This window comes from Chinchilla lanigera, unplaced genomic scaffold, assembly GCF_000276665.1.
Source record: "Chinchilla lanigera isolate Chin_1 unplaced genomic scaffold, ChiLan1.0 scaffold00051, whole genome shotgun sequence".
Taxonomy (NCBI): domain Eukaryota; kingdom Metazoa; phylum Chordata; class Mammalia; order Rodentia; family Chinchillidae; genus Chinchilla; species Chinchilla lanigera.
In genome coordinates this window covers 5085109-5105438 of record NW_004955452.1, presented here as the reverse complement: position 1 = coordinate 5105438, position 20330 = coordinate 5085109, and the positions used below count along the sequence as shown (strand labels likewise).

Here is a 20330-nt window from a genome sequence, read left to right as displayed (position 1 = left end):
TGGAAAGAAGCACCACTGAAGGCAGAGCGGTGAGGGCCTGAGTCGATGCCGCCAACGAATGGCAGGGAGACTTTGAGGACGGATGATGCCTCTGACACCGAACGATGAAAGGAAAACGGACAAGCTAAAATCCCGAAGTTCTTAGCTTGAGGCACAGACTGGAACCTAGGAAAATTCTGTAGAACGGGACTAAAAATTCTCCCTTCTTTTTCTGCAGCAAGACAGAGTTTGTGGAAAGCCCAGTGCAGAATCAGATCCTTTTCACGGCCAAATTCTAACAGCTGCTGGGCTCACAGCCTCTTCCTCCTCCCTGCCTGCTGCATAAACGCTGACAGTGCCTCAAGGCTGGCCCTGGGTCCTTTCCTCTGCTTGCTTTGCAGCTCTCCAGCATGTGGGATGCATTTGGCTGCAAGTAACAGAAAGCTGTGCAGGTGGAAGCCACAGGTAGGCGGCTCCTGGCACAGGCGGGTCTGCTGTCAGTGTGTGGCTGCTCTTCATCAGCAGCTCTGCGGTTCTCTGAGCTGGCTTCATCAGAGGGGTGGGGATGCCAGCTCAGACTGGCTTGCAAGGACTGATATGTGAATCCGAAGTCCATGTTCCCTGGGTCACGTTGGTAGTTAGAAATTGGCAGTGGTTGACATATTTATATCATGGAAATCAGCAAACACTACAAATCTGGAGTTTTGTTTTAATTGGACAGGTGGTATATCAGTACACTACCGGCTTTCTCCTAGATCTGGGTCCCTAAAGGGATGGCATGGGCTACCAGCTTCTTTATTTATGTGCCCAGAAGACAGGGACAGAGAGACTCTCCCCTGTCCATGGAACCAGGTCCTGCTCCTCAGCCTCAACTGAGAATGAGCACCAGATGCTACTTGACTGGCCTGGTCTCACCAGGATCCCCTTGGAGCAGGACTGTGAGCTCAGTTTCTCCTGAAGAGCAAGCGCTCTGAACAAAATGCAGCTTCTTTAGGGAATGAGGAAAGAAGACATAGAGGTGGGTGGGCAGCAACAATCCCACCATACTGTCAGGGGGGCTCACACACACCTGCAGCTTCCCTGATTCCTGAGCTGTGTCCCCAGCCCGGGTAACTCACACACAGACCTGCAGAACTGACACCTCCTGGACATCTCTGCTGGGCAGGAATAATAATCACCGCAGCCGATGTACATAGCACCCACTGAGCACCAGGCTTCTCTCCATGTGTCGGACTCGGATTTGCTCAGCTAATCCACATGGGGCTCTAAGACGTGGGCTCCAGCCCGTTTGCAGATGAGACAATGAGGCTCTGGTGGTGCTGGGACAAAAACCAGCCCCCTGGCTCCAGGCCCCTGCCCTGAACCTCACTCTACCTATCCCCCATGCCCGCACACTTGTGATGCCTCAGACTTGTCTATTTCCCTCTGCATCTGCCTGCAGCCCTTCACCTCCTTGTCTACCACTGGCTCCAGAAAGTCCAGGCCGGGACAGAGGCCTCACTCTGGCTGGCACAGTGCCCCTGCCTCCCCTACCAGGCCTCGTAGCCCCTGGTTGCTCTCCCCTTCATGACCTGTGAATTCTCTGGGTGCAGGAAATGGGCCCTACTCCACGTGCCCAGTGCCCTCAGCCCAGGGCCGGGCACAGGGGCCCACTGGTAAAGAACAACTTGGGAAGAGCCCAGCCCAGGCCCGGGTTCTGGTGGTCCTACATACAGACGCCTTTGCCTGGCCTTCTGGCGGTGTCCTGGCAGCCCCTCCACCACCCCAGCTGGGTCTACTTCACACGCTCAGCACGGATCTCCTTACCTCCGCTCTCAGTTCCCTTCCTGCTTTACTCTTTTATTAAGATTCTAATTAAATAATTCTAATTAAGTGTAATGAGCTGAATCGACAAACTTATTGCGATAAATGGCATCCAAGATGTGCGCTCTCCCGATCCTTCTCGGCCAGCAGAGCGGATGGCACTGGGCCCTGCTGCCTGGGGGTGACTTAGCGGCTGGACCTCAGTGCCACACAAGGACATGGCCATGTGGGAGCCCCAGGCCAGACTCTGCAGCCCAGCCAAGGCCTCCCCTGGCCCGGCGTCCCTGCCTCTTCCTGCTTTAGGCTGAAGTCCCCCTCTTTTTAGGGACGATGAGCAATGCTTGGCCCATCAGTCCTGAAGCCTTTGCTGCCTCCTTGTGAGGCCGGGCAGCCACGGATCCAGACCCAGAGCGGGGGTTGGCTAACTACACAGGGGCCTGTCTCCACCTTCATCCTCGCTCTCTGAAGAGGAGGAACTGCCCTGGTCTGTGTCAAGTTCCACCCCAATCTGGGCCCCATCTCACTTTCTAGCAGATGGCAGGTTAGATAGGAGCGAGGGAGCCTCAGCGAAAGAGGAAGTGCTGGAGCGCTGACTTAGGCCTGGCTTTTATCCTGGGCCTGCCCCTTCTGGGTGGTGCAGTCACCTTATCTCTCTGACCCTCAGTAATAACGGCCACCACTGACCAACAACCTCCTGGAAGGTAGGTTCCCTGCTTTATATCTGCTGTCTTGGGCTGCCGCTTTTGAAATCAGAATGCCTGGTTCAAATCCAGGCTCTGCCCCTTTTCTGCTGAGTATCTCTGAGCAAGTACCACCCCCTCTGGGCCTCAGTTACCTCTTTCTCCAAAATAGTGCCCACCATAGAGGATTAATGAGGTGGCTCGTTGTAATGGCCTTAGAAAGTGGCTGCTGGCAGTAAATGCTCACTTCATCCTCACAGGCTATAAGGTGGGTCCCCGCTGTACAGGTGAGGAGACTGAGGCATCCTTTGACCAAGGTTATGGAACCATCAAGTGGTAAAAGTAGGATTTGAACCCAGGTCCTCCTGGTGTCTAACTGTGCTCTTTCCACAGTGCTGAAGTCCTAGCTTTCCCCAAAGGACCTGTTTCCCCGCTCTCACTGAGCGCTGGCAGGGCCCGATGATACGGTCTTCCAAATGGATCAAAGGAGCCCTGGCCAACCAGGGGACTTGGGAGCGAAGGGTTCCGAGCTCAGAGCCCTGCGTCTGGGGACCAGGGGTGAAGACCCACTGCCGGAGACCTCCTGGAGCCGCCTTCCACCCAGCCCCCAAGAAACAGGCACTGACCTTCTGGATTTGACTTCTTACAAAAACAAGGGCTGATCTGGGAGGAACAAGAGAGAGCCGAGGCTGGACAGGGCAGGGCCAAAACAAACACCCCACTGCCACCCCGCCAGGCCCCCTCCAGGTGCTACAGACATGCACACAGGCACATGCCAGAGCCTCCGAGTCATCATGTGCCTGAGTCACATTTGGGTGTGAATGCCTCTGCACACAGCCATGGAGCCAGCGGAACACACTGTGGGGACGCTTGCTCCACCACACCCGCTCCCGGCTGGCAGTGACAAGGGACATCAGGCCGATACCACATAGGATGCCCACATCCCACGCAGACCACGTCCACCCCCCGCCCCCCAGACACACAGACTGGGGACACCACCAAGCCCAGACTCTGGCTGTGCACACCGCTTTTCCTCCACGGACCCACCCAGGTGCCCCCAGTTAGGAATTGGGGAGGAAGCGCTGTTCCCTCATCAACCACCCACTGCCCCGTGTCAACCCTGGAAGTTCCTCCTCTTGGGCCTGGAGGATGGCCGTGGCCTCGAGTCACCATAGAGCCCCTTACTGAGCAGCCTCGGTGTCCTTACGTCCCTGCAGAGCCCCACTCAGCCTCCCTCAGGAGCAAGTCGCAAGCCCTCACCAGCGCTGCTCTCCGCCCCGCTTCCCTGCCGACACCCCTCTTCTCCACCCACACTACCCCTTCACACATCCCAACCGTCCCTGAATCTGCACTGCTTTCCTCCACCTCAGCCACTCCGTCTCAGGCTAGCCTCGCCCCACACCAGCAGCAGGGTCCCATGGGATCCCTGCCCCTTCCTGCCTTCTTCCCCCGTGCTGACACCACACGTGCTCCCTGTGCCACCGTGAGGGGAGTCTGGCGTGCCCCACCACTAGAACACCAGCTCCACGAAGGTGGGAATGACTGCCGTTCTATTCCCTGCCGTGTTCCAGGCACCTCGGACACAATGGGCACAGATCAATCAAAGGTGCCGAGAACCACTTTGACTTGAGCCTGGCTTAGAGAACACCGGGCCAGGCCCAGCCCATGTGCGACAGCCCTGCGATACAGTCCTGGCGTGGTCAGCTCACTTTACCCGAGTCTCCGGGATCACACCAGTGTCCTGAGGATGAAAGGAGAGAGAACGTGTGGACTCTCAGTGTGGACCCCCACGGGTGGGAGGCATGGAGGCCGGGTCTCCCCTGAGCTCCCGCCCCTGGAGTGTCAGAGTGTGGTGGGGAGAGCGCTGCACATCTCAGGGCCAGATGCCAGACAGCCCTCCACCTCCCCTCGCCTGGAATTCCACCCGCAGAAACAGCTGGCTGGTGCTAGCTCCAGCCTCGTCACACTGCCCAATCCCGTTAAGGGACTTGTCCAGGGACTGTGAACATGGCTTCTCCTCACACCTTCAACTGAAACTGCCCGAGTGGAATGCTTTCCCAACTCAACGGAGTGGTCTGTAGCATCTTCCCTCTGGGTACGGTTTGGCAGGGGGGTCGGGGCCCACATATGCACCCGGGTGTTGTCAGCGGGCAGCTCCGAGAACATACGCACCCCCTGCCCCAACTCTGCCACCTGGGGTGGGCCTTTCCTTGGGGTAGCCCCCTCCGCCGCCCCACCCACAGAGCAGCCAACAGGGACAGTGAGAGCCGTAGAGGAGCAGTTCTAGTACAGCCGGAGCGTTAACTCACTAACCCCGAGACTCCTCACACGCCCTTCTTCATCCTGTCGCACACATGAGGAACAGACCACAGGCTAGTGGGTCATGTACGAGGCGACCAAGTGGCAAATCCAGGATTCACACCCAGCCCCGTCTGCCACACTCCGGAGCTGTGCACGTCAGTCTTCCAGGCCTCTGTGCGGCAGCTTGGGCTGCAGACGGGATCGCCGGGCTCGAGAGAGGGAATGGACAGAAGTCTGAGGTGATGCTTGTTAACATGCTTGAGAATTCACCGAGGTCCTTCTCCCGCCTCTTCTCATAATCTTTTCCACTTCCCTGCAAGGCCGCCTCCCCCGAGCCTGAGGCCCTGTGCATGGAGCGCCGAAAGAACGCTCTCCTTCCCATGGGTGGGCGGAGGAAAGGACATGCGGTCCGTAAGACCTGTGGGTCAAGTCTCAGCTCTGCCTCTCAGCTGCCCTCGAGTCCCAGGGAAATCCTGTTTCTTCTGGGGGCCTCAGATCCCAAATGTAAACAAAGTGGGGGCTGAAGGGCCATCAGGGGCTCTTCTAGCACTAGCATTCTAGAATTTTGCTTTGAGAGCATTCTGGAGACCAAGCTCTGTGATCCGGGCAGAGGAATGGGTCGTATCTTTTATCAGACCCGGCCAAGCTGGGCACATAGGAGCCCTGACTGTAAGAAGCCCTGAATGCCTACGCCCAGGGCACACGGGACGATGTGTTGCACGATGGGTCTGCTGACTCACGAAGTGCATAGGTGCCAGGCCCCTCTTCCACTCTACAGCTTCTCTCAGGAACCAGGCTGGTTCTACCTTCTGATGAGCTGATTCACGCAGGGCCAGGACCTGGGGCCATGAGGTGGACTGAATACGGGCCCTGGCTTCATGCCAGGCAGCCAAGCTAGCAAAGGCCACCTCCAGCCTTTCTCCCCACCCATGAGGCCCCACTGGAGGACTCCTCTCTTCCACGACCCCACCCCAGCATCCCCAGGTACCATTCCTGTTCTGACTTCCAGTGTCCTGCTGGCATGGGGAACCGCACGGCTAGGGCGCTTCCAGGGCACCATGACACACACCCCGGGACTATGAAGGGCCAGCCATTCAGATGGGCCAAGCTAGGGCTCAGCAGGCGCACTCAGAATCACTGTCTGGCAACACGGACTCCACAGCCCGCATCTGTCCTGGCTGGAAACAGAAGCACCCAGCAGCTCCGTGTTAGCACCTGGCTGAGGTTACTCTTGGTCTCAGTAAGCAAGGTCACTGTGTTCTCCAAACGCTCCAAGTGAGCTGAAGAGAGACGGAGCCACTCCAGGACAAGGAACAAGGAATCGGAATGCCAGGCCTGTCTGCTAGCAGCTGCGTAAGGCTGGCAGGTAGTCAGCAGCTGTGTAACCTGCGGGCCTCAGCACCGCTATCTCTACAATGAGCAAACATCACCCCTGGCACTGTCGCTGCAGCTTAAAGGGGCTGTGTGGGTGCTGCCAGTGCTTGAGGTGTGCTTCGCCCCTCCCACCCTCTGGGGCTGGCATGTACCTCACTCTGAGGAAGCCTCCCTGCTCTGAGGGACACCAAGGCACATGCTGGGGCACTCTGGCAAGCTGGGCGACACCGCTGGCAGCAAGATGGGGGGCCTGATGTGCTCAGACACGGCCTTGGCCTTGAGTCTAACCTGAGCATGTCCACAGAGGAGGCCCGGAAGGGCAGCTGGCTGAGCAAAGGCTCTGTTATGGCTGGTCTGCGAAACTGGCCCCTGCCCTGACTCTCCCTGTGGAGAAGCCACTGCCAGCCATTCCCGGGTTCCGTGCTGCAGGCACAGCAGGGCAGGTGCATCTTGGCTTGGGTGCCCTTTGCTCTAGGGCCCAGTGCAGCAGAAATGAGCTCTGGAGCCAGACAGATTGGGGTCAGAATCCCAGGGCCACTTCCTACCGGCTGAGTTCAACTTGTTCATCTTCCCTGACTCTCCGTTGCCCCATTCCTACACGGGGGCCAGGACCACCCACCTTGTGACAAAGCCGAAAGGACTAGTGACACTGATGGTGACTATAAAGGACCGAGTGGGGTCGAAGGCCACTTCCCAATAAACACACAGGCCACCTGCTCTGACCCACACATAAGCAGGGTGGAGGAAAGCCGGGAAGACCAGGCCCGGACCAGCACCCCAGATGTGGAACCCAACTCCCGAACCATGCTTGTTCAAAGGCGCTCGGAGAGATTTAATTGGGACGATTTCTCCTGAAGACTCAGCATCCACAGAGGGAAGCTGAAGGTCACATCAAATCTGAAAGGCAACTTTGTTCTTCCTGCTCCATCCGTTATGCATGAAAGAGCAGACGGCGGGTGCTCAGGATTCATAATTTGAGACATCCGGAAACTAAAGATTTTGGCCAAATTTAAACTGAAAGATGAACTTGTTGGGTGTCTTTTAAAATTATGTGGGAAAGAAGAAAGGGGAGAATTTCTTAGTCTCTGTGATCCACTCAGAATTCTCAGGGAGTCTGCCCAATGGCTGACATCACAGGGCACTGCCTCTGTGCCCTGGACATTTGAAATACCACTGTTTGAAAGAGATAAAGAGATGATGCTCAAGGAGCGCCCGCTGCGGCATGGGCAGGGGACTCAGGAGTGCCCGGACAGCAGCCAGAGGCCGGAGGAGCCCAGCCTGGTGTGACGGTCACTACGCAGACAGACAGGAGGCAGCGGGCAGCTCGACCACACACATCTCTTTAAAGGCCAGCACGTGGCAGACGAGGGTCCAGGGTGACTGGGCTGTGGCTTCACCAAGCACTTGGGGCACCACCATTTCCGCTCCAGGCCTGGAGCCCTCAGCACTCGGGGAACTGATGGCAGCTGGGCTCAGTGTGGGTGGCCACTGGGAGCTAAGTCGGGAGCTCAGCATAGCCCTTGGGATGCAGGACGTACTCGGTTAATGCAGTCACTGTCATTTATTTTCTTAAACAATACGGTACCAATTCTCCTTTGCTCTCAGGTAATCTTTGATCCACATTAGTATACAGTCTACCAACAATGTGAACCCAGGGAGGCAAAAAAAGGAAGAATGTTGTATTTTGTTCACAGAAGGCAAGACCAAGGCTCGAGGAAAGGTAACCAATCCGGGGTCAGAGTTCCTAAATGGCAGAGCCAGAATTGGGCCTCAGGTCCCCAAACTGGAAACACTCCTGACTCTCCCATCACACAAAGCTGCACATGCTAGGTTCGCATGGGCCCCGCCTGGCCTTTGGCCCCAACACTGAGGCCAGCCTAGTTCGCATGCAGCAGAGTAAATCTAGCAAGGGAACAAACGTTGTGATCAGTGGAGAATGTGATGGAAACGACACCCTCCATGGGGAACAGGCCCACAAAGACACACAAATCCTACACACATTCCAGGGGCCCACAGACCGTGGCTCCAGCTTTCAGAGACCTCAGCTGTGTGGACACACTGGCCTCTGCAAGTCGTCCAGAGGCGACCTCACCTCACACACGCCCAGCTGCAGGGTGGAGAGGGGCCCCTGAGGCCATTACCCCTGCTCCGGGGGCACTGGGTATTGCTTCTTGGTGTGTTGCCCACTCAGGTCTGCAGTCACTTCCACTTCCACTGCCAAAGGGCAGGGGCCACCGGCTGTCGTACTCTGGTCACTCCATCTAAGTGCTGCTTATATTTCGAAAAGAGAACATTTATTATTTGTGTTTTTCCTCATTAGCCTCCCTTTACAGCATCACAAAGCAAAGCACCAGACTTGGCCGCTGACACACGGGAAGCACAGACAGCTGTCAACAGAGACCGATGAAGGTCACAGTGTGGCCAGCACAATACAGGAGGCCCGCCAGTGCCGTGTGCCGAGGACAGCCTGTGTCCTGCCCCACCCCTGCTGCCCGGACAACTACGGAGGCAGATCTCAAGGACTGAGGGGGATGCAGGGCCATGGGAGTGCACAGGGAAAGGAAGTCACTTCCTCCTGAGGAAGGTCCTACAAGCCCCTCCCCGGACCCATTCTGATACAGACGCTCAGTTAGCGGTGAGGCTTCTAAGAAATGCGGCAGGCGAGTTTCCAGGGGATGCAGAAACCTGCCCTGACAAGCCAGGCCGCTGGGAGGCACCTTGGGATGGGAAAGATGCTCCAGGCTTGGCTGGGTTTCAGGATGCCAGAGCCCAAAGGCCAAGCAGGGAGGAAGGAAGGAGATTCTAAAGACAGCTCAGCTTGCTGCTGGGATGTCCTGACTGGGCCGCCGTGTCAGGAAAGAGAACAGCGTGATGCTTACGGAGTTTGATTTTGTTTCACCCTTGGATTTAGCAGACTTCAAACACTTGCATCTTCATGGAAATTGACAGTGAGAAAGCCAGCAGGGCACAGAGGCTTGCGCCAGTTCTGTGTGGAAAGGCACCAGATGGTTTGTTATGAAACACATTTTAGTCAGAAAATAGCTGGGGATTTTTGGTTCCTGGGAGGACAACAAAGCCAGAAAAAAGGAGGTATGAGTTGTGAGAGGTGGCAGCAGGGAAAGCAGCTTTGGCATCAGACCCAGGTTCTATTCGGCTCTGCCCACTACATGTGTGGCCTCACTTTCTTCCTCTGTAAAATGGCTGCAAAATATTCCTACATGGATCTAGGTGCTAGTTTTCACACATTATCCCAGGAAGCACGGGGAGGTGGGACACAGGGACACTCACACGGACACAGACAAAACGAGAGCAGGCACAGCCTCGTCCTGGAGCGGGGCAGTCACAGGGCGCTGATCCCCACAGATGCAGTCAGACTCGAAGTCACAGGCAGCCAGCCAGTCACACTGGGCCCCAGCACAGGCAGGTACCATTCAAGGGGACTTTGGGCCCCCTCTCAGGAAGGAGGGGCAGAAATCTCTATTCAATGCAGCACCATGGAGGAGCCCCTGGGGCCACACCTGCTGTAGATTTTAAAGTGCCAAGCTGTGTGTTATCTTTGGTCAGGGGCTGCCTCCCAAGAGCTCCCGGGGCTAGGGCTTGAGCCCAGGCCTGCTGGACCCTGAGAAAGGCAAGCCTGAGGCCCCAGGCCTCTCCGGAGGTGGCAGTCTCCTGAGCGCAGAAGATGACGAGTTCTGGTTGCTTTCAGTAAGGACGAGGGATGTCCTTGGCGAAATCCAGGCTCTTGAAAAGGAGAAGGGATAAGAAATGCTTTGGTCACTGTCCTGACACCCACGGCGAGCTGAGCTGGCTCAAGAAGAGCAAGAGCACGAGGCCAGTCACAGCACTGCATCCATTACGTGCCTGGTGCAAAACCAGCTTCCAACCACAGACAGGAGTCACTGAATAAATATTCAAGGCTTCTTTCAGTTCGAAGAGAAAGAGCAGGTTAAAACAATCTCTCTTCTTCCCCCTGCTTGACTGGCTGCGGCTTTGATCTGCAGGCTGACGTTGCTGTGGGCCGGAAGGGGCGGCTGGCAGGTCCTGGAGCTGGTTCCCCACCACAGGTGGCTTTGGTCGGTCATGTGCCTGGGCTGGTCGTGTCCTGCGGGCTCCAGGCCCTCAGAAGCCAAAGAGGTCCTCCTGGTCAGTGCCACTGCTGTCGGGCTTGTTCCAGTCGACAGGAGAGAGGCACTGGGCGTAGTGGATGTCCTGTGCAGACAGTCCAGTGTCTAGGACCTGGGGGTTTGTCCTCGACTGCGCCAGCCTGGAAGACAGAGCTGTGTGAGCCTAGCGCCTGGCCACAGACCTGGTGGGGCCTGAGAAGCAAGAGCAGCCTGGCCAGTACTGGGGCCAGAAAGGAGACAACGAGGGCAGGACAAAGGCAAAGGCAAACATCCCAGCAGCCAGGAGAGGTGCAGCCTCTGAACAACAGGCTGCCCTGAACAACAGGGTCTAAACTGGGCCAGTGAGTGGGATCCCTGTCTCCCCCACCCCACCTAGGGCTAGGGCGCTCACACCAAGCTCAGCCAGGGCAGGAGCTGCCTAGGGAAGAGGGGAGAGGGCAGCACTGGGAAGGCAGTGGCCACCGGCCAGGGGCTGGAACTGGCCAACCACAGGAAGACTGCTTGGCTGTAACTCTGTTTAACAGGTTGCTTCTCAAATAAATAACATAAAAAGAAGACAACATAAACAGCCACTCAAATAAATAACATTATCGGGAATCAAACTCACGACCTTGTGCTTGCCAGGCAGGCGCTGTGCCGCTGTGCCGCTGAGCTAGATCCCCAGCCCCCCTCAGGAGGGATTTGTGGGAAATTCTAACAGCCTGGAAAGGGGTCTGACAACGAGCCAGAGGCAAACACTGTGAGCTGACGGGTTTCACAAAATGTCTATGCACTGGACTAGCATGAATTAAGCCCAAGTCTGGGCTGTGTGATTATAACATGCTGTTGTTTTCTGTTTAATGCTTTGCTGACTTTTGAAATTGTTAATAAAGGGCACATGACACTTGAATAATCTGAGAAAAGCAAATGAAAGCTTTGCTTCAAAAGAGGAGGGGCTGTGAGCCAGGGAAGCAGGGAAGGTGGGGAGGTCTCTGCTTCCATGAAGGGGCCACACATGCTGCCCCGCTGGGCTGGACTGGCGCTCTCACTAGGCGGCAGGAAGAAGCCGGCCAGGTGGGGGAAGGCAAAGCGAAGCTCCTGACTCTGTCCCATCCACCAGACCCCCAGTCCTAAGTAACACCTCAGAAGGGGAGGGCTGCAGGGAGCTGCTGAAGTCCCTAAGGAGAAAGGGAGGCCTGAGTGACGGGGGACCGGAGCACAGCACCCTGAGCCAGCTGCCAGCCTCTCCTCAGCCACAGACTTCTTGGCCGTGTGTCCTCAAGCTGAAGGCAGCCAGGAGTACAGGGACGGCCCCTGGGAAGATGGTGAATCCCTACTGCCCCGGGGCTTTACCAAAACCCCTGCCCAGGATCCTGACATCCTTCTCTACGTGGCACTAAAGGGGCTTAATTGAGCACTGCCTTCTCCCTGGCCCTGCGTAAAGACAAGCTGTGCGGAGGGGCGGGGACAAAGCCTGCAAAAAGCCGGCATGTGGAGGCTGCCGCCCCCGGTAGAGAAAGGAAACGAGCACGGGCTGCAGGGTTTAGCACAGCTCAGGTTGTGGCAGAGCAGCCGCGGGGAAGAGGTTTAGCTTAGTAATAAGAGCTTTCGAACACATCTGGCCACTCCGGAAGGGGCTCCCTCGCTGGGCAGGGAGCTCCCTGTCCTGGAAGGTATTTGAGTAGAGGTGGGATTCTTGATCTGGAGGAATCAATCAGAGGGACTCACTCTCAGGCATGGCAGAGGCAACCCTAGGTAAGCAGCCAATATTACCTAGAAAACGCTTCATCCAGGCCATCGTCCAGCTCCTTGGGGAAACAAAACAGGAGGTGAGAGCTGAGTGGGATCCTGCGCTCCCCTTTGGGGTCTGTCCTGCCCTGGGTGACCTACGGCCTGGGCTTGGCACGGGGGTGCAGCGGGGTACTCAGAGAAACAAGCACAGGCAGGGCTTCCACTTCACTGCAGGTACAGCCTCTCAGCCCAAGGACCCACAGCTGGGGCAGGGACGGGAGAAAGGGCCAGTGAGTTCAGCCCCGGTTCTGTCACGAGCTGCCTGTGAGACCTGGAGCAAGTCATCACTTCTCCTTGAGACTCAGTTTTTCCTCCCATAAAATGAGGGGCCTGTGATTTCCATGGTTTTCAAATTCCGACAGGCAAAGGCTGGAGAAGGCGACTACCTTTTATCCCCTTCCAAAGCCAAGCTCAAGCCCTAAGTTCCCACAGATGACTGACGACAGGAGCCTCGGTGGAAAAGTGCAGGGTGAGGTCCCTCAGCCTCCCAGAGCCACTGGGCAAGCGGTAAGAATGAGGACCCACAACAGAGCACAGCTAGAGGGACCTGACCCTGACTGAAGTCCCTCAATGTTCTAGATTCTTCAAAATTAAAGAGACAGGACAAGTGACCATGCCATCTATAGTAGACCCTGGACCAGACAAAGGACACGGAGGGCACCTGAGCAACGGAAGCTCTGGAGACTATACAAGAGGGTTGTATCAATGTTCACTTTCCAATTCTGGTCACTGTCACAGATTCTTTGTGAATTTATTTCTGTAACATAGTCTGAAATTTCTAAATGAAAAATTAAAAGCGTTCCGGTTCCTCTGGGAGGTTTGTGGGCAGAGGTTCACGGTCCTCAGTGAGGAGATGAAAGAGCTGAGACCCAGAGAAGTGAAGGGGGCCTGCCCTGAGCCACGGGGAGTCAAGGGTCAGGCTGACAACAGCCCAGTCCCTGGTTCCTCATTCAGCCGGCTGAGCAGGGAGGGGTGTCAGGGACAAACTCTGCCCTGCCAAGAACAAGGGAGCCTTTGGCTGATCCTGTGGTGGGCAGAGCGGTGGACGCTCAAGCCAAGAGGCCGGGCATTGTGAGGAGACAGCTGTGCTGGGAGCCAGGACTGCTGGGGGCGCAGCCCTGGGTTCACAAGGGACATTGTTCTTCCCCTGGGCTGGGTCTGGTTCTCCCAGAGGCCCACAAGTCACAGTGCGAGGGCTTGGACCGGGAGCTGCCTTAAGCTCATCCACAGATCTGGCTGGGGCTCACTGGACCCCGTGGGGTCCCCAGGGCACAGGGTCACTCACCCAGACGACACTGCTGCTGCTCAAGGCTTGAGGCCTCAGAGCTTCATCCACGTTAGTGGTGTTAGCACTGACTGTGGACAGCGGGGCCTTGGTGGTCTCTTCCAAGTCCAGCAGGTTCCCAGTGGCCACCACTGTGAGGAGGTCCGGTCAGGGGCATCAGTAGGAGATTGGCCACGTATTTCCTCATCTCCTGACCCCACCTGAGAGGTCCCTGGGCTGTCCAGTTTCTGACACCCTCTTCAGACAGGGCCTAGCCCAGGCCCATCACTACAGCAGCCAGAGCCCCACCTGACACTCGCGGTCAGCGCTGGTCAGCGGCCTGCAAGGTGAGAACCTGTCTCCCTCTGATGGCTGAGACTAACTTTCATATCTACAACAGCTGTCAGGTTTTTCAGAGGGCTCCGAGCAGAGTGTATACATACACACTATATTATATACGTGCACAGAGACAGAAAACATGCATGAAAACAAGTAAATTTTTTTCTAATTTATCTATAATGAAGATGTCTAACTGACCTAACAAAACAAAACAAAACTCCAAAAGTTTACCCTAGCCCAGGAGAGAGGGCCCTGGATGAAGGGCAGGCTCCGTACCCTGCAGTGAGGGCCCCTTCCCTGCCCGAGACTCACAGCTTTTCAAGGAGGGTGTGTTGTCGTGGCGGGTCCCCAGCGCGTCCCCGCCCTCTTGGCTGGCTTTCTCCCTCTTTTCTTTCTCTGTGGGATCAAGGTACAATATATCAGAGCCCCAGATAGCAGCACTCATCCCAGCAACCAGCGGGCAGGAGGAAGCCTCCATCTCAGGGGCACTGCTAGGTCTCCCGAGGGAGGAAGGACACCTTGCAGACTTACAAGCACCCTGAGGGAAAGAGACAACCTAGTTCCTTTTTCAGATGGAGAAACTGAGACCCAGGTGAGAGGACCTATTCAAAATCACAAGCTGGGTGAAGGCAAAAGCTGGGAGTCAGCCCAGGTCTAGCTCCGGGCTGCATCTGTCTCCCAGGCCTCTAGCCCACCCTTGATGTTGACAGACTCACCTTCCTTGGCTGCCTGCCAGAACTCAAAAGCGACTTTGAAGGCCTGGGCCACGGTAAGGGTGACAGCTTGCGCCTGAAAAACAGGAAGTGGGGGTGGGAGAAGAGGGGTGAGTTTCAGCCAGGGAAGAGCAGGTCTAAACTGGAGGGCTGGCGAGTCCAGGCCAGGGCTCCGCTCTGGACTTCCCCACTGCAGTGCTAGGGGTCAACCAACCACAGGCTTGGAGGAGGAAGAGCCGGCTCCTCCCACGTCATCAAAGCAGCCTGGGGCTGAAGGAAGCTCAATCCTGGAGAGGCAGTGCAGCCTCTAGCCCAGGTAAATTCCCACCCTCATTCATCCCCCCACTGGCTACTCACCTCCACTTTTTTTCTTCCACTTTGGGCTTCTCTGAATCAGCTGAGAGGCTCACTTCCTCAGAGAAGCCCTCCCTAGTTACCCAAGGACTTCATACACTACCTGAACCCTTGGAATTGGAGAACAGAGGCCCCCAGAAGGGTTGGAAGGACCCAGCCACTGCCTGAATTAAATCACAGCCAGAGAGGCGAAAGAAAGACTATGTGCAGGGTTAGAGGGACCGGTAAGTGGATTCCAGCAAGGAAGGAGGCAGCTGATGCATTTCCTGAGCAGGAGCAAGATGTCAATGAGTGTCAAGGGTCAAAATTATTCAGTGTCATAACCAACGGGGGTGCGGGGGCAAAGTGGGGGGGCACTGGTCTTTGCCCCACCCCCACCCCCAGCCCCCATCCTCCCCTTCAAATCCTTTCAAATGTCACTTCTCCCCCACTGGGATCAGGTATATGAGTGGCTGTAGCTCACATGTCTGTGCCCCTGTGTGCTCCCCACCACCACACCCCTGCCCCAGAATATTCAAGGGCCCTCAGTGGTGGCAACAACGCTGGCTGAATTGTATCTGTCCAAGAAGCAGGACTTCTTTTTTTTTTTTTTTTTTTTTTGTACCAGGAACCAAACTCAGGGCCTCGCGCTTGCCAGGCAGGCGCTGTGCCTTTGAGCTATATCCCCAGACCAAGAAGCAGGACTCCTGAAGTTTCCTGCCAACCCAGACCTCCCAGGCCACATTCACCCCAACGGCCTGTTCTCTGTGACTCCATGGTTAACCAGCTCGGCTCTGGTAGTGGAAGCCCCCTAGCTCAGAGCTATAGCTAATGCTGGCAACACTGCCAAACTTCCTCCTGAAAGCCCTGGGTGAGAGCAGAACGTAAGACTTCAGGCCTAACCAGCCCTGGCCCTATTTCCCTCCCTCCATCAGACAACGCAATTTAATTGAGAAATGAATCCATGGCCACTGCCTTTAAAAACTCTTTTAAAAAAATTTTTTTTTAAATCTCTAAACAAGCTGAGTGATCCATGCCAATTAAACCTCACGAAGTATAAAATCTCATTTGAATGTCTCCGTCATTTACATTTTTGATGGAAGTACGGGTGCTTTATGGCAAAACTTAAATATGGTAATTAAGTATGAAACTCTTCACAGCTGTTTACAATTTAAGCTGTCACGTCTGAATCAAGTTTAATAGACCCGGTTACCATTGAGAATTGCCCATGAACTAAAAATATGGGCTAATTACCGGTCCGAGTCAGATCACTGTATACCCAAGCAAGGGCCGGTCACCCAATGTGGCAAGGACATGGAAACACCATTATTCTTGCCTGCAGAAAACCTGGGGACACAAGCTTGTACTGTTTTTGCATAAATCTGCCATTGATTTACATACATTTCCCACCCCTTTGCCCCGACGTCCCAAGCTGTAAGTTAAGCCAAATATAACTGGAGATGTGGATGTGTGCAGGTGGCTCAGGCCCAGGCTAGACAAGGGCTGAGAGTTGGGGATGGGAAGGGCCTCTTCCAGGCGGCTGCAAGAATCTAAAGCAACATCAGAGGAAGAACTGGACCTGCTTCGAGAAGACTTCGTACTGCCCAGGCCAGCCCTCCCCTGCGTGCCTCTGGCTGTGGGTCTGTTTATCACCCTGACTAGTTTCCGTTCAGGCCACTTTTCCATGTCTTGCCCTTGTTCCCAGTAACCAGACTATTATTCCTTCAAAGGGGCCACCTACTCAGACCAAATCGGCCCTGTGCCCCTAGCGGGCCTGATGCCCAGGAGGATAAACCCGTGCATGAGGATTAATCCAGGAATGTGGCAGCCGCTTGGAGGCACAGCACCACCCCTCAGGCAGGGTGGAACTGGGGTTATCCAGGCCGTGCACCTGTGCAGCAACCCTGTGCTCCTCCAACTCTACTTCCAAGCTCACAGGCCCAAGCCCCTTAGAGGCCTCTCTCCTCGGCAGATGGAAACCTTTCCTTGCAGGGACATTTCTGACTGTACAACAGGACCGGAGAAGGGAGTCCTGGGTGGCTGTGCTGCCCCAGCATGGGGCTATGCCTTCCTTCGCAGGAAGGAGCCCCGCCCTTCTCCAAGCTCCTTGCTCAGTCAGGTACCCCACTGAGGAGGTGCAGGATGGAGATGCAGGGTGAGCGCTGTGTCACCATCCCACTTAAACCCCGCTGCAGGCTGCCTCTGCCTTGCTGTCCATCAGCCAGGAGTCCGCAACAGCCCCTCCACGGCGTGCCTTTGCACTTGTAGTTCCGCCATTGGAGAGCACCTACCTGTCACCCACATCCTCTAGCCTGCCCAGCCCCTGCTCACCACTTATCCTTCCAAGCGTCTGTCTCTGGGGAACTTCCTGACCTCCAGGCAGATACAATGACCTAACCCAGAGCCAGGCCCTGGGATTCCCACAGACTTGTCCATGTCCCCTGGGTCCTCAGAGTCCAGTGTAGGGCTTAGCCCAGGTCAAGTGTGTCTATGTGTCCATGGAGGCAGCTGCCAGCTGATTGGCACAGAGCCTAAGATGCCCATCTCACCTCTGCCTCCCCCTGAGAGTCCAGAATATGTCCATGTCCCTAACAAGGCCAGGCCAGGAGGCCTTCATGCTGCCAGCCTGGGCTGAACTAAGGTCTCTGTGGACTGATACCACCCTGGGCTGGGCTGTCTCTCGGAGAGCAATCTCCCAGGGCTCCCTGACGGGGGAGGCTGAGTGGCCCAAAGAAAGGAGAAGGACAAGGCACAGTCCAGCCAGTCAGCCCTGATCCCAGACAGGATGTGCTGAGACAGGAAGGCTCTTCTAGGTGTCCAGCGGGAGCCGTGCCCTCTGCCCAACCGGGGTCAGCTGCCAGTGGCCAAGCATCGCCGGGCTCTGTCTTCCTTGGCACCTGCCGTCTATCCTGGGTCAGGCTGATTTCACTTAAGGCTACCTAAATCCTCTGGCCCAGCCCCCTCTTTCTCTTACTCCCAGAACCCGCAGGGAGAGGAAATCACTGCATCTGGGAACGCCCTCCACCCAGGCCCACACTGCAGCAACAGTGAGGCCAGCCACCCTGCCACGCCATCACTTGCTCCATCAGTAGGAAGGGAGAACAATGCAGACGTAATGAGCTTGTATGTTTAAGTCCTTGTCCTCATAGGAGACAACTCCAAGGGTTACCAACTGAGAACAAGACTGTCACGGGGAAAGACACTGCAGCGCAGCGTCCTGGGGCATCACAAGACCCTGCGGGAATGGTCAGTGACACAGAATCTAAAGGAAAGAAACGAGGTGTGCAAAACAAACAGGGGCCCTTTGGAGCAATTCTGGATGTCATTCTGGTGGTAGGCAAGCAGCCTGAAGAAGGGCAGGATCTTACCCAAGGCTACACAGCACATCAGCTGTGATCTGGTGTGGCTCTTCCTATGGCGCCCCTTCTGCAATACCTGTGGCCCCCACAGATGTCCACCTCTGAATCCCTGGAACCTGTGAATGTCACACTACATGGCAAAAGGGTTTTGCCGATGGAATTAAGTTAAGAATAATCTTGAGGTGGGGAGATTATCTTGGATTACCCAGTAAGCCCAAGGTCATCACAGCGGCCTTGAGAGGGATCAAGAGTCAGAAAGAGGAATGGCAATGACAACATCAGCAAGACCGGAAGGTGCTACTCTGCTGGCTCTGAAGATGGAGGCTGGAGGGATGAACTAGGAACAGGCGCAATGCAGGTGTCTCTAGAAGGTGGGAAAGGTGAAGAAATGGTGCTCCCCGGAGTCTCCGGGAGAAACACAACCCCACTGACCTATTCAGACCTCTGGCCCTCAGAACTGTAAGAGAATACATTTTTGTTTTTGTTTGTTTGTTTTTTTCCAGTACCAGGAATTGAACTCACGACCTTGTGCTTGCCAGGCGGGCACTGCGCTGCTCAGCTAAATCCCCAGCCCCTACATTTGTGTTGTTTTAAGCCACTAAATCTGAGAATATCTGTTATGGCAGCCATAGGGAACTTATACAATATCTAAAGCAGAAAGCCTGGGCTCCACAATGATGGTGACGTTCTTGATGTTGACAGGGAAGGGGAAAGGACCTCGTCTCTATGTCTCCCAAGAATGCTGGGCCTGGGGACCCGGCTCTGAGCTGTTAACAGAGGTTAAGAGATGGTGACACTAAATCAATAGATGTCAAGAACCTCCTTACAAGGAAGATGCTCAGATCTCCGGGGCCTCAGAAATTAAAGCATCAATGCCAAAGGCTGACCCACTCTAGCTCCTTGCCCCCAAATACAAGCAAGATACCTAGAAACCTTCACGGTCTTTCATTCACTCAAGCCAGCTAGATGTGGTCAAGAAGAGGCCCAAAAATGTGACAGGAAGCTCTTGGCAAATGATTATGCAGCAGGGAGGATTGTGGACTCAGAGACTCACTGTCCCTGATGACTGTGTCATCTTCAGCAAGACAGCTGAATTGCTGGGGTCTGTTTCATTATTTTTTATAAATAAAAAAAAATTTTAAGGCCAAGCATGATGGCACACGCCTGTAATCCCAGCACTCAGGAGGCTGAGGCAGGAAAATCGTTGGGAGTTCAAGACTAGCCTGGGCCACAAAGTGAGCTCAAGGCCAGCCTGAACTGCATAGTGAGACCCTGTCTCAAAAAAGAACGCCCCCCCTGCAAAAAAAAAAAAAAAAAAAACTTAAAGAAAGACAGTGGAAATCCTAAGTTTCCACCTTGCATAGTTGTTATAAGGATTAAACATGAAAATGCCTCAGAGCCTAGCACTGGAATGGACCTGTACAAGTTATCAAACACAGCCATTTGCCTGGTTGCTCCAGTCAGTCTGCCAGTTAATCTTACTTGTCAACTCCACTGGACTGAGAGACTCCTGAAGAGATGACTCGATCATGGGCCACTACAGTCATCAGTGGAGCCATCTGCTGCTCTTCATAGCTCATGTACTATGTGGAGGTGGGGCTCAGTTAGAAGAGATGGCTCACGGGGACATCCTTTGGACAGTACATCTCTCTGGTGTTCTTTCCCTGGGCACTACTTTCCAGCCACTATGAAGTACGCAGCTCTGCTCCACCATGCCCTGCTGCCTCAGAGACAGCCAACCGTGGACTGAACCCTCTCAAACTATTAGCCAAAATAAACCTCTCCTCCCTAAATGTGAGGGTGTCAGGTATTTTTGTCCTAGAGACAGGAACGCGAATATATGTACACAGCAAGTCTAGTCCCTTGAGGGCTCTGGCCTGTGCCTTTTAGCCAGGGTTACTCCGATCTCTCATTTATAAGGATGAACACCTACAGAGCTTATTCCCCCAGACCATATTAACGACAGGAGATCCAAAATCATCTCATATCCAACAAAGCAATCTATAGAGGGGAAGGGACCCAAGCCCTTCCTGGGGATACAGCCTAGCCACTGCCTACATCCAGGCTGTCCAGCTGGGTGACTGCCTGACTATGGCCCTACTCCGTGTCCTCAGCTCTCAGCACACACATGACAGTCCCATGGGTTTTCATCCTTTTTAAATCTCGCCTCCCACACCAGAGAAGCCCGAGAGCAGTCCCACCCTCCCTGCTGACCATTTTGCGCTTGGTGCAGAGGAAGGCGTGGCACTCGAGATTCTCGCTGTGCTGGCTCTGGGCAATGTATGCGAACA

The 20330-nt window shown here is 55.2% G+C and overlaps 1 protein-coding gene across 1 annotated transcript in view; it reads right to left on the bottom strand.

The window, feature by feature from the left end:
- Positions 1-3089: 3089 nt before the first annotated feature.
- Ldlrap1 (low density lipoprotein receptor adaptor protein 1) overlaps positions 3090-20330 on the bottom strand; it is a gene marked incomplete at its 5' end in the record, with an annotated part of 20431 nt that continues 3190 nt past the window's right edge. Inside the window, 6 exon segments of the mRNA XM_013519648.1 lie at positions 3090-10401; positions 12014-12048; positions 13317-13447; positions 13947-14030; positions 14351-14423; positions 20254-20330. Of these exon segments, the coding sequence (XP_013375102.1) occupies positions 10257-10401; positions 12014-12048; positions 13317-13447; positions 13947-14030; positions 14351-14423; positions 20254-20330 (545 nt within the window).